Below are 26,194 nucleotides of genomic sequence, written 5' to 3'. Positions count from 1 at the left end.
GAAATTGCAGGAGAATAGGGTACTACTGAAGGTCGCACAACACAAAGTGATATTAAGTGACCTGGTACTCAAAAGGGTTGAAGAGAAGTACCAAGAAAAGCTCTACAGGAGAGGATGATACAAGTTGGCCGGTACTTTCTAAAAGTGAGAGGGGTTGAATGATAAAGTTCCTCTTCTGAAAGTCATCCAAGTTGGCCAACTAAAATGCAAAAGTACTTGCCATAACAGTTAGAGAGATATTATAACTAGTAGGCATCACCATGCTAGGAGGGGGAAATAGCCGCCAACCTGTTACTGTCAAGCTGGAAGAAGATATGGAGGGTGGCATCACAGCAGTGCTAGTATGGAGTTTTGGGGGAATTAATAAGGCCCATGGGGAGAAAGTAAGATAAAAAAGCTGACACTTACTGGTAGAGTTGCCTTGCATCTGGATGATGCATTTGGAGTCCTTACTGGTTTCTCTACTGTTGAAGGGCCGCACCCTCACAGCCACCTTCACAGAGGCCCCCGACATCCTGGTGTGCCTTTAGTGTAAGGTCCGGAAGTTTCTTTGGTGCCGGCTAAGCTAGAATAGAAGGAAAATTAAGTTATGTAAAACAGGTATGACAGACTATTTCACTGAAGGCAGTCCCTTTCACATTTACAATTCTGAAAACAGGTAAAAAAACAAGCATTTGCAATGCAATAGGTCTCGCATTTTAGTGAGTTAGAGCTATTGGCATTGTAAATTCATAACTGGACTTTTCTTGCCACATAAATTGGTTAACCCTGCCTCATAATTTCGTCTTTCCCTACCATATAATTCCAGTGGCTCAGCATTTAACTAAAGAACTTCCATTTACCTTTATTCTTAAAACATCTACAATTATCATATAAACCTTCATCAGAAATAAACTTCAGGCATTAGAGTGTAATGCTCAAAACACCATCACAAAAATATGATTTGGGACGGATTTGAGAGTGAAAGAAAAGAGGGAGTCTGGAGTGAAGATGGAGAGAACAAGTGGCATAATAACGGTGTAAAGGGCCCTGGAGTGAGAAAGGAAAATGGTTGAATGGAATTTCAGGAGGCAAATACAACAATAATTAGAGTTGAGTGAAGTCTATAGGTCTAAGGGCCCCGGTGCCACTGCACATGTTGCTTCGTTGATAACTAGGCCTCAGTAGAGAAACCAAATGGGACAGAAAGTGAGAAGCGAAAGGAATACAACAGACAAAAGGAAGAAAGCAAAGTGGTCGCAAAGAAATAAAAGGGAAAGAAAAAACGAGAAAATGAAACCACAACTAAGAAGAAATACATCAAACATGTGAGACAAAAGAAAAAAGGGAAGGAAGTTAGCAAACGAAAGATAAGGAGGAAAAAATAATGAAAGAAGTGTGAAGAGAAAGAAAAATGAACACTAGAGAAAAGAAAAAGAGATGGGGAGAGAAACAAGCAGTGAAAGAACCAGGGCAAGTATGTACTGAGACATTTCCCACAGACACATAATGGGAAAACCACTGACACTTCAGGTCCCGACAAGTAACTTGTGGCTTCCTCATGCAAACGGGAAAAAGAGGGATTTATAGTAAAACGTGAAATGACAGATAAAGATAAGAAAAACACCAGAGAAAGGAAGGAAGGAAGAGAGATAAAATAAAGTGAAAGGACACATCGAGTCAAAGGAAAGAGCAAATAAAAAAACAAAGAAAGAATGAAGGTAAGAGAAACATAGTTAAAGAATGAATGCCTGATAAACCAAAAAAGAGCAATGAAACAAGAAAAGAAATGACCAAGTTTTTGCGAGTTTGAAAGTGGGGGGTAGCAAGAGGAAGAGGGAAATGAAAAAAAGGGAGCGGAGTAGAAATAAACAGTTGAAAGAAAGAGCGAAACTATTAGCATGTGGATTTTAAGAGCTGGAAAGAGAAAAGTGGGGGGAGAAAGTAAACATTGAGAGTAAACAGAGTAAAAGAAAGAAGGAAGTGAGTTAGATGAAACAGACCCTTCCAAATAAAGAAGGCAGCTAACAATAGCTTTAATTGGCTCCCCCACGTCCTCAAACAGAAGTCAGAGTGTGGAACAGCGGGGGGCACTGCAAAAGCTGCATTAGCAGAGTTGTATTGAACCCCAATACAGCAATATTGGGGCTCTTCAGATCAGGATTGGGGGTATAGAAAGAGCTGTGCTCCGGCCCAGTGCTGGAACAACAGAAAGGCAGCAGGTAAGGAATGAGAAACGGAGCGCCGCGTAATTCCTAGTATTGGAATAATGGGGCAATGCAGGTTAGGGTTGAGGTGCGCTGACAGAGTTGTATGTGGGCTGCAGAACTGGAATAGTAACTGGCACACAAGGTAAGAAATGAGGTATGTTAATGGTGTCATGTTTGGAACCTAGTATTGGGGTGCCAGTGTTGCTGAGTGTTATCCTGGAGGTGCCCTGGTGAAGCTGTGAGTGGGGCCCAGTATGGGAGTGGTATTGCCTCTGACCCACAGAAGCACAGAGTCCTGATGGGGGGTAGGGGGTAATGGGGGGGGGGGGGTACTTTAGTACTGACAAGAAATGTGCACTGAATGTTAGAATTGACTGATTCTGGCACCGCTGTGGTGGTTCCCATCAACAGTGACATTAGATGTCAGAATTGAGGTGCACTCGCTCAGCTGTGTTTTGCTCTTTTGGGTACAGTACTGGCTTGGCAGTGGGACTGAGTATTAGAATTGAGATGCTGTAATCGAACTGTATGTGAGCGGGGCCCCAGTATAGAAATGGAAGTGAGCTTTCCGGGGTGGATCTGAGGTGCACTGATGGAGCTGCGCCCAAGGTGCTAGTAGTGGAACAGCAGAGTGTACTGACTGTAAGAGTATGCTCTGGCATTCAGCGTGTGTGCGGTTCTGGAACGGCTGAGGGCTTGAAGTCTGTGAAATGTGGTACTCCAATGGAGCTGCTCCCAAGGTCCCAGTACTGGAGATGCACAGTGTACTGGCTGCAAGAACGGAGGTGCTCTGGCAGACAGTGTATGTGGGGTTTTCTGGCACTGGCACGGCTGAGCACTCCGAGTGTGTGGCCGGTGGTGCACTGATGGCGCTGCGCCCAAGGTCCCAGTACTGGAGCAGCAAAGTGTACTGACGGTGAGAACTGAGGTGCTCTGGCAGACAGCATGTGTGAGGTCCCTGGCACTTGCATGGCTGAGGGATTGGAGTGTGTGAACTGCAGTGCACTGATGGAGCTGTGTCTGAGGACCCAGGAATGGAGCAGCAGAGTGTAATGACTGCAAGAACAGAGGTGCTGTGGCAGACAGCGTGTGTGGGGTTCCTGGCACGGCTGAGGGCTTGGAGTGTGTGAACGGAGGTGCACTAATGGAGCTGCCAGTGGGATCCCAGTATGGAGCAGAAGTGGACACTGTCTCTAAGGATTGCAGAGCCTGAGTGCCTAGGCTATAAGCTATTAAGATAACAGCCTGATTTATAGCCTTGTTTACAGATAGGCTCAGAGGAAGAATGCTCTTCAAATGAAAAGGGAAGCTTCCCTGGACAGGAGCAGGAAACAAAGTAAAAAAAACAAGTCTCCTACAGACCAGATAAACAGGACACAGCGTAATTATACAGTAGTTGGTTCCTGCTCCCACACAGAAGGAGGGACAAAGAGGCGTGACTGACTACTAGCAAGCATGGATTTTTAAACGACACTGAAACTAACATGAAAAAGCTGGAAGTCCTCAGAAAAAGTATACAAAAAAAGTAAACAAGAAGTAGTATGGTTACGCTCGACCAAACAACCCTGTTGCCACAACTCCTCTCTGGTCTCCAACCTGTGCACTGTCAATTACACCCACCAGGTAGGGTTTCCTTTTGTCATGTGCATTAAGGCTTTATATTATTCAGTTAAATAATCACACTGACAAGGAATACTGCACAGCACAAATTACTGTAAAATATTTTCAATTGTACTATGCATACCGCCAAAAATCAATATCAACTTTGTATGTAATGTACAGTACTCTACAGCTTTTGGAGTCAAGTTTTTTTGGGGGGGTATTTAAATGCTAAGTAAAAAAGTTAAAAATTATAGATTTTCTCCTTCACATATTGCCTATGTAAGCCTTTGCTACTGCAATTCTGTATGGGAAGACAAAGTGAAAATGTATTTCCAAAGTCCAGAAGTTGTATCGTTTTCTTCCCACCTAAGTTTGTCACCCCCAGTCTATACTTCTCACCGTTTTTCTCAAACACTACTTTGTCTTTCGCAGATGTGTGGGTAACCTGGTCTTACAGTCATTTTATTTTCCTTCAAAATTGCAATCTCAAATACTAATGCAATCTGCAGGAACATTGATAAACAAATCCCCGTTCCGTGTAAAGACAGAATTCAAACGCGTATGAAGAATTTAATATTTCATCTTAACTACTGCTCTTGTTTCAGTGGTCGTTTTGCTTACGCCTGCTCCTTGTCCATTCGACGCTGACAGTCGGTTGTTGGTAAAGTTTTCCTTAGTAAGCATCAGTGCTTTGGAGCATTGTTCGTAATTTCTCTGTTATTTCTCCTCTACTGTCGCATGTCTGACCAAGCTCCTGAACTCCATTTAATTTCATTTTCTGTGTACTGTTTTCATCCAACGTTTCCTTGTGATTGCCCTGCGAATCTCTTGACCTTTGGTCTCAGCAGCAAAATGAGGAATGGTAATGGACAGACGGTGAAGGAACATTTTTCCTTCAGTCCTTGGAATAAATGATCCCAAACGCATGGCGCTATCTCTTCTCCCTCGGAGTGTCTGGCTCCTCCAGTTTTAACTTGGCCGAAGGGACAACATGAGATTTCCAGCTATCACCTGCACCTATGGACTGGTTTCATTCTCTACAACTGCAAATGGATGGTCTGGATAAACTGTTTTTTTATTTATTATTATTTAACTGTAGTTCAGTGTTTATGTTATGGTGTAATGTGCGATTTAAGGTCTTTCCTAGAAATAACTTTAGCTATCAAGGAAGCCTCTGGTTTTCCCAAGGAAATGTTACAGAAATACATACACATATGCACAGAGAGGTTCTTTTCGGTCAGCCTTCTTCAGTTCTTGGCCTCTTGTAGTGTCATTCACATTTTGCTTCCGTGCACACAGCATGGAGCTATGCGTCCGCCGCCTTAGATATTGGCTCTCTTGTACAGTGAGTGCTCTGTTGTGCCTACGTGCACAGCAGCCTGAAAAAAGAGTAAACTTATGTGCCAGAGCTAAGGGGTATGGGCCACACCTTTTTTAATATACTATTTATGTTTGCCGATTATATTTTTGCAAAGTACCTATTTGAAAAATAATACAAAATACGCATACTTGCCAATGGGAGACCTGCATTTTCTTAAAGAATGCAGTAACGAGCATCTATCCGAGAATCTCAGTAGCAGTGCCAGGAGACGTGACATGCAGAGCACCACCAATAACGGCAGCTTTCAGATTTTCTAAGAGCGTCCATGCTTGATTTACTTTGCTTCTGCCCGGGATTTTTTCATGCACGACGCACTTTACTGAGGCCACTGTTCTTAAAATTTGGGATGTTCACTTGTAAGGAGATTTGGAATTTCTGCCCGACTGCCGACATCCCGATGAAACTGCCTTGCTCTGGCAGGTTTATCGTTCACTTCCATCAAACAGCGAATGGAGGCTGCAGGCACGTCTTGATCATGGTTGCTTGAGAATCACGCGTTTCTTTTATGGTTTTACTTGTTTTTAAAATTGCTCTTGTTTGTACTATGTGAAGCTCTTGGTACATTATTACATATATTCTCTCAATTAAGGGTTTAAAAAATACTTTTATTCTCATTTTGCAATGGCTGCGCATTTTCCACATACGCATAATTAATTAATATGGCACTAAATAGTCCATGCACTGAGATGGTTTGTCATTTTACCTTCCTTTTACGTATCTGTACCAATTCTAATTAGTTGACACAATAAAATAAAGACCGAGACAACAACGGGAGCTGCTAATTGGCTGCCCCTGTAACAAAGCACACATCGTTGGAGTCTTCCGCATCCTCTTGAACATGGTCCACGGGATGCAAACTGCAGAAAGAGACAGCGGTAACAGTCGGCACCAGGAACCAGTAAATACCAGGACCGTTCAGAGCGCAGTACGACACCCTACTCGCAAACCCAAACTGTCCAGGATTATAGCACTGCAAATGGACTAGGGACACACACTGCCTAATCTTCACATCATCTTCTGATTTACTAATCTGTACAGTGAAAGCGCTGTACAGATAAGGCTTGGTGCTTCCTGCTCGAATAAATGTGTAACTGAAAGATGTGATAAATGCAGGAAGGCCCCAGTGGTGGGTCCTTTGATGCTAGACATCCGCACATTGTACTTCAAATATACTGAGAAGAAGTACAACTATCAACACAAGGATCCGGTAAAATATTTTATATGTGTTTTATTAGAACGTGCTTTTAACTCAGGTGGAGGGCCTTTAACAGTCAGTTTAGTTCTTTCCTTCGTACTGGCCTCTAATGTTATATTTATACAGCACTACATTCCCCAGGGGTAGCTTCAGGATATAAGTTTCCGTGGCAGCATTAATACGTGGAAATAATCTTTTCAAAACGTGATAGCGATAAAGGTCCTTCCGCTGGGCTTCGATAGTCACGCAAACCTGTACTATCCACAAATCTGGTTGAAGTGCATTTCATCCTGGTGCTTTCAGAACCCGAGTGGAAGAACACACGCGACATGCTGCAGTTCACCTCAAAAAGACAACATCCTTAAACCAATATTATCACCTCAACAAAGGCTTGCATCAAAGTGGAATCGAGTCACATCATGAGTACTACTACTTTATACAAAAACCATCTACCCTCCTGGCAGCAGTGGTGCTGGAACAAGGGGTGTGGTAGGAGCTACGACGCTCACATAAAACTTGAAAGAGTTTGATGGAGAAGTAAACAACAAAGGTGCCCTTTAAAGGTTTTTCTTCTGGAAGCATTTTTGGGTTTTTGCAGTAACATCAGCAAATATCCCCTATGCCTTTTTTGTGGTGACATTATTGGCCAGCACCCCATTCTAGAAATTGTTCCCTCACCTCTACATAGCAGCAAAACTCGCAATGTTCTGTGATATTCACAAAACCAAGAACGAATGCTTGACAAGGATACAACTATAAGTGTGAACTATGAAAACGTAGACGATAAAAGACGATTTATATCCCAACAGCGTGACGCACCCCACTTTAGATCAGATTTGCCAACCCATTCTACAATTCAGCAAACAGGCCCATACACTCCTTTTCTACAGCAGAGACCCATACCATCCTTTTCTCTCACACCACTGAGGTTCCTAGCACTCAAATCTTGGTAAAGAAGCCGTCTATCCCTCCTCAGTTTCCGCCCTACCTACTCTTAGATCCCATCTACACCCTACCTCTTGTATCTTATGTTTTGCCCGATACTGTATAGTGTATACAGTGCCTTTGCTAAGAACAGTGCTTTCCCGTTTTTTCAGACTTAAATTGTTCTTTTTACGTTATACAAAACAAACACTGAAATAATAATTGCATATGTATTTAGCGTTCGCTTGGTCTTCTTGCAGTACCCTAAACAGATAACGTTATTATTCATCTTAATGGTACCAGATTTTTCCACGTGAGGCCGACTTAAACACTATTAGTTAGTTTACGAAATGGCTAAAATCCGGTGGAAATAACAAAGTGATGCTATAAAAAAGTCACAGAAGGAAGAGTGACTATTTAAATAAGAACGTCCCACTGAACAGGCACATTAGCCGTGGAATACTATTTACCGTTTCTTACCAGAAACAGGGATTCAAAAACTGGAGTGCAGAATCGGGCCGTAAAAAAAAATCCTAAAGACAACTCCGGGGAGTTGACAGCAGTCACATATCATGGTAATTCAACTACTAAATGTTGCTGTCGGCACGGGAGAGAACAGCGGCTCTGCTTCTTGGTGGCTGTAAGGGCATGCGTAGACAAGATGCACGTCCATACCTTTGCCAGGTTATATACCAGTGCTTAATTTGTGCTTGTTGTTTACGGTGCGGAGCACCAGCACTTATTTTTGATGTCCGGCACTTAATTTTCTGCCGCAAGCATTTACTTCGAGCAAAGGACACATGGGAAAGACGGAGGAAGAGTAAAACGAAAAAGCGTCACGATGGGAGAGAGCAGAAAGCTTCAAGAGTGAGCTGAAGGGGCAGGGAGTGGCTGTAAATCGATTAAAGAGGCCCGAGATGGCTTTAGGATTGCGCTGCCTCAGTATTCTGTGCTCCGACATTTAATTGCAGCAGCCGCGCGTATGAGAGGGCGGCTTTGAGCACCAGCACGTATTTATTTACAAATTAAGCACTGTTACATACTGTGTCCCAAAGCAGCCCTAAACAATGAAACTTATATCTGGCAGCCCGACTGTAGAGAATGCTTCGAATGTTGAGCATCTTAGCATGTAAACTGGAGGTTGTGAGCCTGTATGCGTGGAATCAGTTGGGGGCATAGCAAGGACAGGGAAGCTATCCTGCTCCCCTAGGGCTACTCTTTGTACCTTCATACTTCTATCGACGTATCCCAAAGCTACCAGCTTGTACCTGAAGTGCCTGCCTGCTACACGGCGTCCTACTACAGGATTCCTCTGCGGGTTTTGGGACTTCCAGACTCAAAAGGGCCGAAAGATTGGACAGAAGAGCTCTAGCAACCAAAAGATTAGCAAAATAAAATGTTTGCAACAGACGTCCAGACTCAAAGGGGGTGAAAAACTGGACCTTCATCACCACCCCAACCACCCCCGGCACATTTCACATGCTCTCTCCTGTACACTTGCCTGTAACTGGAAACTAGGGCATTTGCATGGCAACATTATTTATGCAAGGTGTGTGAGAGTGAGGTTCTTATCATAACGCTGTCATTTGAAATACTGCAGATTTATTAACTCGCATTGTTTTTTTGACTGCTTTACCATATCAGTCCCACTCCTGCCCCCAGAGAGCCAACTTCTTTGAGTGTAGCTATAAACGAGCAGAAAATCTGATCAAAATGGAGGGGTGCAATCATGAGTAAAGTGCACACAAGAACCAACTCCCAAACAGACATTACAGTCGGAATGGGACAGAAAATAGGCCCAGGCAACAATATAAGTGTCTCCCTTTAATGAATCAGATATCTTTATTTAAAAAAAAAAAAAAAACACATTTACAAATCAGATGCCTAAATAAAAAAAAAAGTTCCATGTTCCCAAATCATGGAGTCCTGAATTTCTAACTAATACTATATTACTTTTGGTGTGTAGCAAAGTTTGAGAGACTGCATACGTTTGTGGGTACTGCGAGCAATACTGGGGTAATCAACAGTAAAAAAACAAACCACCAGAACATAAAACAGTCCCATAAACAGCTTAAAAAAAAAAAACTAAAAAAGGAGGTCCTCACACTGACCTGTCAGACTAGCTCCTCTGGCACTGCCAAACTAGTCTACATGCCAGTCCGACTTTGGACATTACCGTTCTACTGAAGGTCCCAAAGCCCAGGACAGCGGGACACAACAGCTTTCCATCACCTCGCACCCAGCAGCCTGCCATGGGGGCTGGGCAGCTCACATTTCAGCTCTTGGAAAGTTAACTAGAGCTACACTTCTCGGAATAAGTTCTGCTCACAAAGGTTTTTTCATAAGTGCCCCAACCCATCCTGGCGCAGATCTTTAATCTCAGAGAAGGTAGTAAGTATTTATTTTATTAGTTAATTAAAACCATAAAACATTCCTTCCACATAGAATTACGAAAAACATAATTAATACACTAAAACATTAATAGTGCATAAAACAAGACATAATTAGTGCGTTGGGCAGGTTAACCCAACTTAGCTCCAACTACAAGCACAGAACTTTGTTGCAAGGAAAATTGAAAACATTTTCACAGTAGGTGGTTCCCATGTTTTGTGATAAAATGATTCAACACCCCTGGTGTGGTTCCTGTCCACTACATTTTGGCAGGGTGATTAGGGAGATACAAATTTCCAGAAATTGGACGAGCCTAATGGTCAGTATGGTGTTGCTAGGGTTAAATGCTTCAATTAGAGCTTGTCTACATGATCTAACCCCTAATTTATTTAGTTCTTTCTTCAGTATTTGTCTTGTTTCTATGGCCAAAGCTGGACAAATACAGACCACATGCACTAGGGTTTCTACTGCCAGATGACATAGGCAGCGTTCCTGGTTGTCTATTTGCGATACCTTTTTACATTTTGGCATGAGGTCCAGCGTTAGCATATCGCCCAGCCTTAGTTTAAAAAAGCGTTCTTTAGTTTTTAGTGAGTAGGGGGCAGCCAATAATGGGGATACTTTATATGAGTTAAGAACCAACCAGCCATCTCAAAGAAGGTGATTACAGATCACCAAGAGACTTCAGCCTTAGGACTGCCCAAGCAGACGCTGCCCTTTTTAGTCCAGGTCTACACCCTCAACCCCAACACATCATACACCCTTACATTCCCACAAGCAAGCACGCATGCAATCAGAAGGATCAGGGTCTGGCAAACGAGAAGGTCACATTCAGGGGCGTATAGGTAAAAGTGCATGCCAGGAATAGCTTTCTCATTTAGAGGTTACGATTCCCATGGTTGAGGTTAGTTTGGATGGATCTCCCTCGCTCCTGACAGAGGCAGAGAATGGACTTGAACTGTTCACCCCTCCACCCCAACATTTTACCACTGGGGGCTTGTCCCCTAATCTTACACACACCACTGGAGTCAAAAAGGGCACATTAGGTGTCTGAGGCTCAGCCTGGCAGAAAGGCCCTTTTGGGAAGCAGTGGAACTCCTAAGGTGGGGCATTCATACAGGTGCATGGTACCTCAGTAGTCCGCAGGAGCTAAAATGGCCCTGCTGACCTACTAGTGGCCCAGACAGTACAGAATAAAACTGGGTAAAGATGTGTTCAACCCCCTTTTTTGGTCTCGCCTACCAGGAAGCTCATGCTGACTGTTTGCGACAAAATCTATTTGTCAGTTTAGAGAGGTCTTAGCCCCAACCCATCGGTTACTTCTTGTTTAGTTTTACTGTCACTCCCCTTTGCTTGCTATTTATTTGTTAGTTTGTATAGGCTTTCCTTACTCTTCTTGCGTTTGTCCCTTCCCTGGTGTATGGCTTATTACTAGTGTCCTTCTACTGCTTACTTTTCAGGCACTACTTTTTTTCTTTTTGGCTAACGACTCTCAGAGAATGCATGTGTTTTCCAGCTGTCTACTTCAGGCACTTCTCATCCCTCCTCCACTGCATTGTGTTGCTCTCTCACCCATGTGCTTCTCCCGACACACCCTCACTGTTGGGTGTGCCTGATGTGCTTCTCCCACGTTCCTTTCTCGCCTATGCGCTTTGACCTCCTTTTTCTGCCACAACCCATCCTCTATTTACACTTTCACCCAGGTTGTTAATTCTGTCGCGGGGCCTTGCTTCATGTTGCTTCCACCCTGTGTTGCTTCAGCCCCCACCTGCACCCACCGTGTTGCTACAGCCACCCACCCATGCCCTCAGTATTGCTCCAGCATCCCCAACCCCACACACGCACCCTACTTCTTGCTTCAGCCCCGCCAGCGCTCTCGGTTTTGCTTCCCCTACCTGGTTTAGAGAGGGGGGGGGGGGGAAATCATTTCTTTCTTTCCCTTTTTTTTTTTTTATTCACCAGTCCAACTCAGATCGGTGTACAAACAGAGAAAAAAAAAGTTCCACAATCATTTTGTAGGCACATGCACGCATGGTGAGTGCCTAAAAATGACGCTGTCTCAGAACCTTTTTTTTTTTGTTCTGCTCCAGCCATGATACACAGCATCACTAAAAGAAACACTGCAATGCCAACAGATCTGAAACACGAGGCCTACTGACAGTGTTAGTTAGGTCTGTGTTTTACAGCACAATTGACAAAGAGAGCTACTAGCTGTGCTATACTTTTCGTGTACTTTGGGTCTGCCTACTTCAACCTCTGGCTTGCTTCAAAAAGCCTCCTTCAGCCATTGGCTTGAGACTTAATCATGCATGCACTGGCTTACCCCTAGGAAGACACACAGTTCACACATCTAATGTTATTGGTGGTTTGGTGTGTATCCTTAGGTCTCCAAACGATTATTTGCACGGAACCCTGGGCGACTACTTTACAATTTAAAAGTACACTTAATATATTACATTGTTTTTCACATTTAATTATTTTATGTCATACCTGCCAATATGCTATGGCCCAAACTTTTGCTCACGTTGGCAAGCGCTACAGAAGGTCAGAGTCCTGAATACCACGGCTGTGTTGTCTTTATTCCACCTCATGTTTCTTTAATGCACTAGCAGACACTCCCTTGTATCTTTGTTTCACTGTTGCAGGTTCTTTTAAATCACTACATTATCCTTTTGCCACTGTTTTCCTGTGTTCTGTTCCTCCTTCTTTCCTTATTTTGTGTTTTTATCTCACTTGCTCTAGAGTAAAATTAGGGTAGGAAAAAAAAGTGGCGTCTGTCCTCAAAAATTAACTCCAGTTTTAACCACTGGCTCAAATCAAGCACTATCACTTGCTTTCTACACACAAATGAATCCATTTTGTAATTGGTTTTTAATGCAGCTGTTTTTAGTGTTGAGCGCAAAGCACTCTGAGCCTGCTGTAATCTCTCTTTGGGCTTCTAACCACACCCATGTTACATCAGCCACATTCATTGGTTCGTGGGCTTGTTTTTTTTAAATTCGCTTGCTTTCATTAGTGAAAGGCATGCATACGTCATGCCTTTTCCGGTGTTTAGCACTCTTCGAGCACACCGACCAACTATTGAAAACATACGAGGCTCTGTGTTTTCCATATGGTTTCTGGACTACTTTTTCTCTTTATTTCGCAGCGCAATCGCACTGGGTTTTACACCTGTTGCATTTTAAGTGCTTGTTTAAATTACTTGTCAGCACTCGAGTTTGAGAATGAGTCTGCCATAGCCATTCTGTTGGCTTTTGTTTTCGAAATAGTGGATGCCGGACAACAAAAAGCGCGTACCAATCTTACTAGATTTTGGCGCCATCTTTGAGCCATGCTGTCCAAACATAAAACAAAAGGAAAAGCCAACATTCTATTTCCCTCTTTCCCCAGTGTCACTCAGACTTCTAGTCTTATGCATGGTCACTGTTGCTCCCTCCCACTCTTTACCCCTATGCCACTTCTCAGTCCATCTGCCTAGTACGTCCTCTTTTTCCTCTCTCATTCCCATAAGTGTCGCCCTTTATTCCTACATCCTACACCAGCCTCAATTCCTTACTACCGATTCTCCCTCTTTACTTCTTGTATTACTCCTTAGTTTGCCCATCCACTCATCCGTCCTAATGGAATGTCACCAGTGCCACCAAAATGAACGAAGGCTCCCTAGCCATCATTAAAATTCAGTTTGTTAAATATAAAAGAGTGGGGATTATTTCTAGTGCAGACACATTCTGACATCAGAAAGTACCTTTTTTATAGCCAGATTTTATTGGTATTATTTTGTTTACCACCGACAAACTGAGGTCACAGCTGACACAGTACAGCATCTTCACAACACTCGCACTCTCTGTAAGGAATACTCTGCATGCTATACCGTGTGCACCATTTGCCCCATATCTTCAGGTGCCCATGAGGGCAACCCCTTGTCAGGTAAATGCTTTCTTCGGCCTTGGCATTGTGATCCATTGCCCTAAGTCAGTCACTAAAGGGTAGTGCACAGCCCCATATCCAGTATCTTTCAGTGTCATGTTTTGCTAGAACAGTTTCAATCTCCACCAGGGCTCGATTCCCCCCGTTGTGCCCAAGGTCTTCCAGTAACACCAGAAGAGCCAGTCTAGGTCTGGGTGAGGGACTTAATGGTCTGGCCAGCGCTTCCGACAAGGTAGTGAATACTCTGATCCAGTATTGGGAGATCACTCAACACCCCGCAGATCACATAAAATAAGATCCCTCCTCACAGCATCCAAAAAATTAGGGGACTTACTATGCCTCATGTGACACAGCCGCTGTCTGGTAAAGTAGACAAATTGAAAAAAATTCTGCTGAATCAGACTAGTGTAGCTGAGATAAGAACTGTGCGTGGGGCCATCTTGTTCTCCTGCCAATAATGACATCTGAGCAGGACTGGAATATGTGGTAACATAGAAGCCCCACGGGTTACCGATTACTTTGCAGTTGGGCCTCACACCATCCCATTCTCCTGCTGTGAGGTCATGTACACCAGAACATCTGCCTGCTACGAGGCCATGTGTGGAGATCCTCCCATCCCAGGGACATCTTAAGCATTTTTGTGGCCCTGGGACAAACAATTTTGGGGGCCCAATTTAAGATCCAATTTCATCTCTTTCATGCCCTCTGTGGCTAAGTCACTGACAGTGCACAGGAACACCTGCCCAAATTCTAAAGGTGTTTACATGTGATATTCAGGAATAGCAACTGTGTTTTCAATATTTTAACACAGCAGCTGCTTAATAATATTACTGAAAATCATCTCTGCAACACCTTTCCATTTCTCATATGTGAGGTCATATTGTAATCTAAAAGAAACTTTTTTTATGGATGCTGCATGTAACAAACACATTTCTCTGCAAAATGTTTGTAATAAACTCTCACACATCACTGACATAAAAAAATAAAAGGAAAATGGTAACAATACGGTTAAGAATTATTCAACGTCATTAGAGCAAGACACTTTGCAGAACAGAGCTGGCTCTATCTGGGTTGCCCCTGAAAGGCTGGGGCTCGGGAAAGAGCCCACTCTGCCCATGACTTCAAACCTTTCTGGCCCATCCACCTTCAGGGAGAAGCTGCAAACGGCCGGGAAGCCACAGACTGTCAAGGGAAGAGCGACCCGCAGGCGCCACTGAAGCCTCAGCTCACTCATATGGTATAGTGTACATCCGGTCATTCGGCTTTGCGATTAGCTGACTGCAGGGTCACATCAACACAATGTAAAATATTTTTTGCTATGACGTGCAAGGTACTAGATATTCTCTTTACTTCTTGGTTCATCTGCTTTTTTTTTTTTCCTTAGGGGGGGGAGACAGAGAGAGCGCAATTAATATGCACTGCAGCACTGTGTATTTTCTTGTTTTTAGAGTTTTGCAGATTATGTGCCCAGAGCGCGCATTATATTCCATCATACCGTCTAGGATGTTTGTTAGGAAGACAACACAGATTTCCAACCTGTCTCTGGCACATAAATATGTATTTTGTTTAGTACCTCTTAAACTATCATTTAAGGACTCAAGTGGCGTAGTAGAAGAGCCACATTCCAAGTCTGAAGAGTGAGGCTTTAAATGCTCAAACACTTCAGGATCCTTCTTGTCAATGCAACAAAGGGGATTCGGGGGGGGGGGGGGGGGGGGGGGGGGGGGCTGGCTTAGGGCACTGCTGACCAGAGGGAGGTCTCCCCCCCCCACACGGGTAGGTTTGCGTAGGTGGTACAGCCCAACGGACTTGGGCTACGTTGTGGGCTACAGTAAGGGATATTTATAGCCGCCATTACGTAGTCCGGGCACCATTTTGGTAGGTGACCCGTGGCTGGCAGCAGAAGATACAGATTTTTGGGGCAGAACTGTAGATTTTCAGGTAGAGCAGTTAAAAATAATAATATAAACTTTAAACCAAACCTAATAAATATAGCTAATTACCTGAGGTAGGGGACAGGCGGAGTGGCGATAGCGGTGCAGGGAGCAGGCGGCACACCAGAGGTCGGCGGCGGGTGTCCCTGAAGCGCAGAAGGCAGTGCAGGACGTGCACGGAGTGACATTGCTCAGGATGTCGGCGGACGAGCTGATGCAGGAGGTGGTACAGCTGCTGCGGCAGGCGGGCCGCATGGATGTCCTGCGGGAGGGTATGCTGGATGACGAGCGCCCTGCGCACAGAGCTGCAAGCAGCGTGGCGGCGGCCGTGTGGGCCTGTTCCCCGCCCGAGCTGCAGCTTCAGAAATGTGGTGAGAGGAGGAGGCCGCTCTCAGGGGCGAAGAGTGGTCTATGGGAGGGAGGAGGTATGTGGGGCGGTACAGGCAACATCAGCCTCAACAGGGGGGAGGGTGGGGAGTGGGCAAGACTCACAAAGGCGGGATTTCCCAATGTGGCCCAAGCCACGGCTCGAGTCGACGTCGGGAGGCCGAGAACACAGTCGATGAAGAGGCCTTGAGTGTAGGCTGGGAGGGGGAGGGGCGGCCACAGCAGGGAATCAATCCGCGCAGCCACAAGAGCGAGGCAACAATAAGCCTTGTTCCCCTGGGGGATGACTGCGATTGAAGCGTGGAAGGGGAGGGGGGTGGTCTAGAGAAGGGGGAGGGGGGGAGTCTGATGGGGAAACACCAGGAGGGGGGTGGGACACAGCTCTACGTACCCGAGTCCCAGAACTGGCCCACCATATTAGTATGGAGTGATGGGGAAGGGGAGGATGAGGTGAGGGGCCATATGGGGGTGCAGGTTCCCAGAAAGAGGATAGGTGGACAGTAAGGCCCCCAGAGGGTTTATGGGGGGGGGGTCAGCAGGGGCGGTTGGGGAGACAGAGGAGGGTAGTGCAGTGGAGGGGGACAGGAGGTGGGGGGAGGGGGGGAAGAGTAGCCGTTGCACCAACACATTGGACCTTTCTTGTCGTTGGCAGAAGGGGGTGACGAGGCGGGACCCGGGGGAGCCAAGTGTGGCTCTGTGACCCTGGGGAGAAATGAAGGCGGGCCTCGAGCAGCCAGCCGGATTTAGTCACTGGCGCAATGTCGGCGCAACAAGGGAGGACTACGCAAGTCTCTTCGGGGTCATGTGACGGCAGGGGTAGTGCGCCCACCAGTGTCGCAACCCTGAGGAGATGGTGTCCTAGTGCATCGGAATGGCATAGTGGGCGGAGTGCGCCCCCTTGGCGCGAGCCACAGACAAAGGTAGTATGCTACACCCCAAACATGCTGGGGGAGGCACAGGGGGTGTCTGCGCCGGGTGAGTATGGTGACGAAGATGCAATCTGGTTGGACAACGACAAAAGGAGTGAGGAATAGGGAGAGATCAGGGAGGACGACAGGGAGGAGGAGGAGATAGTGTGGTGGGTAGGGGGCAAAGGTGGGGGGTTGGGTGGTCAGCTAATGCTCTGTTTCAGTCTTTGCAGCCAGCGGTGCAGGGGCGATCCAAGGAGGTTGCGGCAAGGACAGGGAAGTCCCTACCGGCACGGCGCAAGGCACAGGAACTGCCGCCGACCTCGGCGCCAGGTAAGGGACCTGGAATGGTGTCAGTGGCCATTGAGGCCAAGGAATTGGGTGGCGGCGGGGAGGCCCGCTTGCAAAAGGGTGTGTATTTGTTGGATATTGGGGTGAGCACAGAAGACGTGACGGACGCCAAGGATGTAGGGCAAGGGGAGAAAAAAGGGGGCAACGGTAACGGGGGACAGGCAGGGAAGTATGACAGGGGCAAAAAATTGTCATATATGGGTACGGCCAAGCCCCTAGGCACTCATCTCATGTTGGTGACGAAGGAGAAGATATGGAAAGGTAGGAATGTGGAGATGCTCAAACTGCTCCACAGAGAAGTTAGGGGCGAAGAAGGGTCCAAGGAGGAAGAGTATAAGTTGGCTAAGCGGCCTAAAGTCCCAGTGACAATTGAGAACTGGACTGCGGCCTTTTTAATATTTGCCAGTGTTAATTGCAAGCGTTATCCAGAGGGATCAGTGGCGCTTTTTAAGTATATGGATGTCATTCAGAAAGCGCAATTAAATTATGGAGGGTACGCATGGGCGCAGTACAATGAGGAGTTTCGGGCGTGCATGGCGGCAGATCCGGAGATGCATTAGGGCGAGATTGACGCCGACCTGTGGCAGCACAGGATGGGCCTGACAAAGTTTGGTAAAACGATTTTTATGGCTAGCAGGCTTCCCATTACTTATCGCCCCTTTCGCGATTGTCCCACTTGGGGACGGTGGGAGGGCAGCAGGGAGAGGACAGGGCGTCTCGACAGGCTCCAGTGGTCCCAAGTTGGGGCCATGCTGGGATTTTAACAAAGGGGTGTGCAGCAAGGAGTATTGCAAGTTTAAGCATTAATGCTCCAGATGCGCCGGAAAGCACGCCTTGATGCATTGTTACGGACATGTGGCCCGTTCCGTTAGTGGAACAGGACAAGGGCCAGGAGACTGGGGAAGGAGGCTGCAGCAGGGATGGCAGGCGGGGGGAGATCGAGGGGGACAAGGGATTGTGGGAAAAGGCTCGTACTCCAATTGAATTGGAGCAGCTGGCCTTTTGGTTGGATCGGTATGACAAGAGAAAAGAGGCAGAGTTGCTGCGGGAGGGGTTCGCTCAGGGGTTTAGGTTGGGGTACACAGGACCGCGGGTGCGACGGTGGGCAGACAACTTAAAGTCCATAAGAGGCCGGGAGGAGGTGGTGCGGCTGAAGTTTAGGAAGGAAGTGCAGGAAGGTCGCATGGCGGGCCCGTTCGAAGATTGGCCTCCGGATAATCTCACTGTCTCCCCAATAGGGGTATTGCCAAAAATCGGTGAATTTCGGCTCATTCAGCATTTATCCTGGCCAGAGGGCTCGTCGGTTAATGGTTTCATACCTGAAGAATCAGCCAAGGTGTCCTATGCATCAGTTGATGTAGCAATGGCGATGGTTGAGGCGTTGGGAAAAGGCGGACGTTAAGTCCACTTTCAGGCTTTTGCTGGTGCATCCACAGGATTTCGAACTTTTGGGCATTCAGTTTGAGGGACAGTGGTACATCGATAAGGCCTTGCCCGTGGGTTGTTCCATCTTTTGTTCCTTGTTTGAATGTTTCAGTTCATTCTTGCAAATTGATCACAACCCCTGTGTGCGATGTTCCAGATGTTAACACCTCAGCTATTAATAGATTGGATCATGTAACCGGTACTTTGCGTGTTTCCCTGAACCGCTGATTTAACTGTCTGAGCTATTACCCGCTTATCTTTTTTTTTTTGGGGGGGGGGGGCGGTTGTTTTTGTTTTGTCAAACTTCCAATAGCTTTAGCTGCCTGTCAGCGGATGTGCCATAACAAAACAAGCATTAGCAATGCTAGTAAATTGAGCTTAGGAATGAAAGTGCCTTTTGTGTCACCGATGGGTTTAGGCACTCAGTAAATCATCATAAATGCAAACTGTCACTCATCTTTGCACTTATGTATCCATTCATCCATTTACCGACTCATTCTTGCATGCAACTTCGGAAACAACCACAACAACACCAACATACTCAAAATATAAAAGATAAAAAGTTTACGAGTAGAAAAAAGAAGACTTACTACCATCTTAACATTACTACATATGCTTACAATAATGAAACTAAAAATAGCAACAGGAATCTGTCTTGCAGAGGTACTGAAAAAAGTCTAAGGACGCTTTAAAGTTCCAGCATAACCGCCACATTTATAACCAACTTGTTGTCTATCCTGGAACAGTAAAACAACGGAATACTACGGACAGCAGCATTCAAGGACGGTTGCCTGGTTTAGAGAAACAGGCCACATGGAATGCAGTGCACCGCAGAAAAAATGAGCAGCAAGCAAGTGGCCTGTTAGCACTTTCTAGAAAGCTTCGGTAGCTCCTTAAGAAAAATTTAAAAAATGAAAAGAGGAAAAGCAAAAAATGAAAGGGGAACTATTAAAGGAAAAAAATGAAAACTAAAGAAGTGGCCTATCAGCCGTGGCACTGAAGCAAGAAGCACACTCATTTTCTAGTGGGTATTCACACTTGATCAGAATGTGCTGTCATTCAAAAGGCAAAAGTTTAAATGACACTCAGACAGACCAATGGCAAAAGAAAGCCTACATGAACACTCACCAGCTTCATCCACACCCACTGAATCAACACCATTTCCTATGCTCATGATACCCCAAGCTCATTCTCTCCTGCTCCGAAAGGACACCAAAATCCAGCACCAATTTCTTCACCTGCATTTCTGAAGTCTCCAAAAGAATGAAAACTGCCTGTCTCAAATTCTACAAATACAAGACAGAAGTAGTACTCTTCGGCAAAGAGACCTCATGCTGGGACTCCACCTGGTGGCCTGCTGTACTAGGACCCACTCCAAACCCAGCAACACAACCAAAGACCCTGAGAATAGCAATCGACAACCAACTCACCAGGACTGGCCAAGTGAACGTTGTCTATGTCTCCTGCTTCCATAAGCTCAAGATGGTCAGGAAGATCTTCAAATGGCTCCCCACCAACACTTACAGAACCATCACCCAAACTCTCATCACCAAAAAGATAGATTATGGCAACACACTCTATGATGAAATCAATGCTCAAGTGGCTAGAAGACCCCAGATCATACAAAAATAAAAAATGAAAACTTGGTGGCCAGGTTCACATTTACCCTCCTGTCCACACTCGTATCACCCTGCACCTCAAAGAGCTCAATTGGCTTCCAATCTTAAAATAAGCACTCTTCCAACACCTCACAAACACTAACAAAGCCTTCCATAACATTGGCCCCATGTACCTCAACAAATGCATAACCTTTCACAAACCTAACAGACACTTCTGTTCAGCCAGACACATACTCAAACATGTCCCATGCATACAGATAACCAGATCCAGCAGTAGTGCCTTCTCCAACCTAGCTCCTAAAGCCTGGTACGACCTTCCCCTGCACAACAGAGCTGCCTCCTCATTTCTTGAATTCCGCAAGAAACTGAAAACCTAGGTCTCCAGCTAGTCCCGGTCCTGGTTTAGCCCATTCAGCTCCTGCTTTAGCACCAGGATACCGTCCTGGGTGAGTCATGTGCTATACAAATACACATAACATAACACAGCATAACTTAACAAGGCTGATTCAAATGCATGCTATGTATCTATTAGGTCATAAACTTATACATATGAATGTATATATTTATTATTTAATGATTTTTTTTTTCATTACAAGATCCTGGGAGTCAGCCAAACCAGTCAGGCTTTCCGAAGAGATTCTAGCAACAATTATTACACTGGAAATCCACAATAACTAGGGTTTATCATAGAGGTAACCAACACCAAAATCCTTCCCTACAAAGGTAAACTGTGAAAGTCATGTAATAAAATATCTTTAAACTTTAGGACAGAGTAATAACAATCTACACTTAAATAACTACTGACTTAAGTATGTGCTTTTTACAGTTACTATGTCAGGCATACTGTCTTTATCGTAGCTTTTCATAATAAACAATTAGACCTAGAACCTTTATCATTGGCTTCTCACCTTACAACCAACTCAGACCTACTGTGTTGGTCATAATCTTTCCTACGAGACATCCATCACTTATAAGGTAATAACATTAGAAATATGTATGGAATTACAGTTGTCAAAACAATATAAAAACCATTCCCAATACAGCCTATTAAGCATAGCCATTGTGCACATCTTCTATCCCCATTATGTGCTTAGGTGGGCCACCATAACCCTTGGGCACCATGGTAATCTGAGACATTCCATACATCTGCTTATGGGCTGCAGCACAGTGTAATAACAATTGACTCTTACAAGCCTACTGCCTTCAACAAAAGCTTTCTACAGTAAGTAAGTCAAGTCTTCTTGCTATGTCACTTGATTAAACACAGATTACTCGTTAGGAATTTGACTTTTCCCAATGAACTAATGAGGTCTGTAGCCTTTACCATAGGCTTGAAACGGTAACAAACACAGCTCTACTGAAATGTGCATAAGCTGGCAACCATTATGCATATAGTTATAAAATTACAAATATGGACAGAATTACAGTTGGCAAAGCAGTATATAAACCCTCTCAAAAGGGCATAACAATAATTATCAGAATGAAAATCTACTCACAAAGGTTTGTCAGAGTGGACACCAAAACCCTTGCCTACTATGGGAATCTGCGAGATCACATGTAACCAAATACCTGTCTACAGACATTAACATAGTATGATGACAATACACCTTTAAAAGCCTATTGGCTTTAACAAATGCTGTTCACAATAAGTAAGCCAGCCCTACTGACTTTTCATAATAAACAGACAAGACCTAAGGTATCAGGCATAACTTTCACTAGGGCACTTATCAGGCCTTTAGGTGTTATGATTGGCCAGTCACCATAACAACTCAGGTCTACTGTATTAAGCGTAAGCTTTCCCATGAGGCATACAGTCCAAAAATTATAAAATGTTTAAGAAAAAGCCCTACAGTTGGTGAAGCAAAATACTATCTCTACTAAAAAAAGCCAAATAAGGATTACCAAAGTGCAGATCATCTATCACAACTGTTTGTTCAGGTGTTACAGACCTTGCGTACTACTGTAATCTTTGAGACTCCATGCAAAAAAATATCTATCTGTAGGCTTTAATATATAGTAAAACAATCCACTTTTCAATGCCTATTGACGTGAACGTGTTTTTCCCAATAAGTATATCACAATAAATACATGTTGCCCTTTTCATAACATTTCATAATAAACAGATAAAGCCTGTAGCCATGGTCATAATCAACCAACTAACGGAGTTGATTATGGTATAAGCTTTGCCACAAGCCAAATACAATCACTCTGTAGTGGAAGGAGATAACTTTGTCCCACACAAATCCTCTACTAGGGGAAACCAACATGTGGGAGCTTTACTGAAAGCTCTTTTTTTTCTTGATCACATAAGGCCTGGTGACAGATGTGCTTGAACATCAGACCTAAAAAATCAATTTAAATTAGTCTTGCCCTGTGTATCACATCCTTGCTCTCAAACACAATGCTGTACTTTGAAGTCTAATGGTAATGATGGAAAGGGATACATGATGCTAGAAGAAGGGAAAACACAAACTGTAAATTATCTACCTATCTAAGACACTTTAACACCGTTACTGTGCCATGTGTGTGCCAAGAACATTTTAGAGCCAAACCATTGCAAAGTTTGTGTGTGTTATGTGTGTGTACTGTAAAGTTTATGTGTGTTACAGAGCCTTCTCTAGAGAGCTGTACTGCTGCTGGCTCTTACAGATGGATTAAAAAATTTAAAAAATCACGAGTTGCTTGGAAGAGAAGTACTTTCTCTATGGACCATAGCAGATGGGACAGTGTGACCACAGCTCTAAAGACAGGTGTCTCAACCGCAGGCACTACAAAAGGGAGCACAGCTGCCACCACAGCAGAGAAACCACCAGAGGAATGACCACAGCATGTGCCTCAGCTATAAACTGAGAAGAAACAATAGCATTAACAAAAACGTCTTCCACAAAAAGGACCACAACAAAAGCAAAAGGAGCCTACCTACACTAGCTGTGACTACAACCATCACCACAGTAGCAACAACAGCTGCAAACACTGTGTAGATCACAACAGCAACTAATAAGTGCTGTGAAGCTAAACAGACCTTTATGACATCTGGTGTTCACAACTAGGCACAAAAGATTTAACCAATAAGACAATTATTGTTAACTGTACACTTATTTGGATTGTAAGTCAGTAAATGCATCACCAACGAAACTCCCAACAGCAAAAGAGTAGCATACACAAGAGAAAGGCAAATAAGAATTTGTTTCCCAGATCAGCAATAAAAACAGAAGAAAGAGAATAAGGAACCTATCTATTCTCTACATTGAGCCGCAGCAACTATATGGAACTTTAATCTCATTTTATCACAGCATTCTAAATTGCCATAATCTCTTTACATTGGGTGAGGTCCATGCCAGAACTATTCAAGAACTAAATTTACAGGTCCAATGGGATAAATGGTACCGAGAACAAGTCCCATTTCACACCAAAGGCAGAGTCATATATTCACATTAGCCAAACTATAGTTACCAACCTTCCTCCAGCAAGCAAACTAAAATGTCAGCACAGCTGGTGTAGATGTAAGCATGGCAGTTATGTGAAACATGAGACAAACACTTTCAGAAAAATATCCCTTTTGTAGCATATGCATCACAGGGTAAGGAACTAGCAAAGTTTTGTATACTGTAGCAAACCATCCAAACATGCAGTTTCATTGCAGGGAACACTCTGTAAGAAAGCAAATAGTTCAATTCATAAGAAACGGAAAGGGATAAAACTAGTACATTTGTCAAACGTTTCACTGAATGATATATGCATGGCAACCATATTGTACATTCACTAAGCATTACTGTTTGAAATTCCACTTAAGCCGAGATGCAGCAGTGAGTCAGCAGGTTTTAAAAAAATATACTTGCTTCCTCCGACTCCTCACGCCCTCTTCAACAAGAGGTGTGGTACCACATGCTCTACGCGTAGCATGAGAATCTAGAACAGGTTCACACTGCAATACAAACTAGTTACTATACCTGTAACAATAGTTTTGCACTTTAGGCGTCTTCTAGATTCACATTTTATTGATAGTGAAGAAGGGAGTTGGTGAAAATACAAATAAGATACAAGATTTCGAATAAGGTAAAGGCACAAAAAACAATCTGAAGATAGCATCAATTACTGGAGCATTGTGGGCTTATCCTCGATGTCTTCTTGAGTCAGGAGGACTTCTGCTATGCCATAAAGGAAAAACATTGTTTAAATACATGATGATTTCTAGGTCCAACCATTAGATTTTGGAAAAATGCACAAATGAGAAGACTGAACAGGTTCAAATTATAAAGCTTGCATGTCTCTATCACTTAAAGAACAGTGGTTACAATACCAGAGACCACCACCATAACCATGGCCGAGGCACTACAGAGACAACAGCTGCCACCACAGTAGCTGCAACAGCTACCACTTCAATCACCACCACATCAATCACCACAGTAGCAAAAGAAGCTGCCACAGGACCAAAAATAACTGCTAGCTAAGCAGAGTCCACAGCAGCAACAAGAGCCACCACAGCTTTGATAACGCCCTTCACCAATGCAGAAATACTTGCTGTAGTAATAGCTAAAAGCAGAGCTGGGACCTCAATTTATACCACAGTCAAGACCAAGGTAGCCACAACTGCTGCCACCATGGCAGGAACAAGAGCAATGAGCACAGATGTAACAGCAGCAAAGAACACAACTGTCACCATGGATGGGGCATCAGCAACAACAGTTATCACAACAGCAGCAACCACAGCTATTAGTATATTAAGGGCCTGGCAGCAGGCATATCTACCACCATGACCGGAATAATAGCAGTGATCGCTGCATTAAGCACAAAAAGGCCAGCGCTGCTACTATGGGAACGACAGCAATAGCAACAACAGATTTTACAAAAGCAACTTTCATGACAGGGACCAAAACTATTACAACAGCAGTGGATCACAGTTGCCACCATGACAGTATTAACAACAGGAATATCTGAGAAAACGCAGTCCATGCCATAACAATAGCTCTACCACAGCAGTGAGCACAGCTATCATGAAAGTAGAAACAGAACACTAGCCACGGTTTGCAACCATAGCAGTAATTAGAGCTTTCATCACTGTAGAGACAGCAGCAACAACAACAACAGCACTTACTACAGCTGCTACAACAGCCAGCAGTATAGCAGCAACTACTGCTGGCTGTAGCAGCAACCATATCTCCAACCATAGCAGTGACCACAGTAACAACAATAGCAGTTGGTGTAACAGGAGCAGCCACTGAGTAAAGCTCAAAAGGGAGTGCACAGTATATAGAGAGGAGTGTACACAAGAAGGAGAGCAGAAGGGAAGTAAAGAGGATGGAAAAAACGGTAAATTAGATTGATTAGAAGAGTGGTTCTGAAGGTAGGAAAAGAGGCACATAAGAAGGAAAGAGACAATCTTGAGAGGAAAAGAGGGTAAAGGTAAGGAAGGTATGGAGGAAACATCTTATGTTTTTTTTAGATACAGTATTTCATATCATAGTTTTGCAATTTGTAAGTCTTGTAAATACAAGTGTTATTATTACCTAGTAAAACAGCACTATTTACCATCCCCAATAGGCCCACTTTACATTCAAAGTTGTGACTGGGTTTCAGCAACAAGGGTTTAACTCACCAAGCTATCTTGCAGGAAAGAAGTGCACAAGGTGGAGTGAGGAGTTAAAGGAAGGCGCCCAAAAGCAAGAAAAGAGGTTGGTATGGAGGAAGAATCAAGGAGGATCCTGGAAGAAATGAAACAGACTAAAAATGTACACAGGAAGAAAGGAGGGATGCAGATAAAAGAAGGGAAAAGGCGGGAAGGATAAAGAGGTAAAGGGTGTGCATGGGAAGGCAATTTGTAGAACAGAGGTAAAGGAAGTGGGCAGAGGATGCAGAAGGATGCACAAAGATTGCCGGGAAAGAAATCTGAAGAGATTATTTAGGGAACAAGGTAGAGAAGACTGAGTAGGTGATAAACACAAGAGAAAGGATGAGATAGAG

At 44.3% G+C, this 26,194-nt stretch overlaps 1 protein-coding gene across 15 annotated transcripts in view; it reads right to left on the bottom strand.

Moving 5' to 3' along the window:
- KIF1B (kinesin family member 1B) overlaps positions 1-26,194 on the bottom strand; it is a 1,289,105-nt gene that overhangs the window by 1,218,129 nt on the left and 44,782 nt on the right. For 14 of the 15 annotated variants that reach the window (XM_069241187.1, XM_069241189.1, XM_069241193.1 and 11 more), the window contains exon 2: positions 409-565. In XM_069241187.1, coding sequence (XP_069097288.1) covers positions 409-514 — 106 coding nt within the window. In that variant the 5' untranslated portion in view covers positions 515-565. The remainder of the gene's footprint in view (positions 1-408; positions 566-26,194) is intronic. The other variant, XM_069241182.1, reaches the window with a different exon arrangement.

The sequence above is a fragment of the Pleurodeles waltl genome, chromosome 6 (genome assembly GCF_031143425.1).
Source record: "Pleurodeles waltl isolate 20211129_DDA chromosome 6, aPleWal1.hap1.20221129, whole genome shotgun sequence".
Classification (NCBI taxonomy): domain Eukaryota; kingdom Metazoa; phylum Chordata; class Amphibia; order Caudata; family Salamandridae; genus Pleurodeles; species Pleurodeles waltl.
The sequence above is the reverse complement of the archived record's forward strand: the minus strand, read 5'-3'. Positions and strand labels throughout refer to the sequence as shown.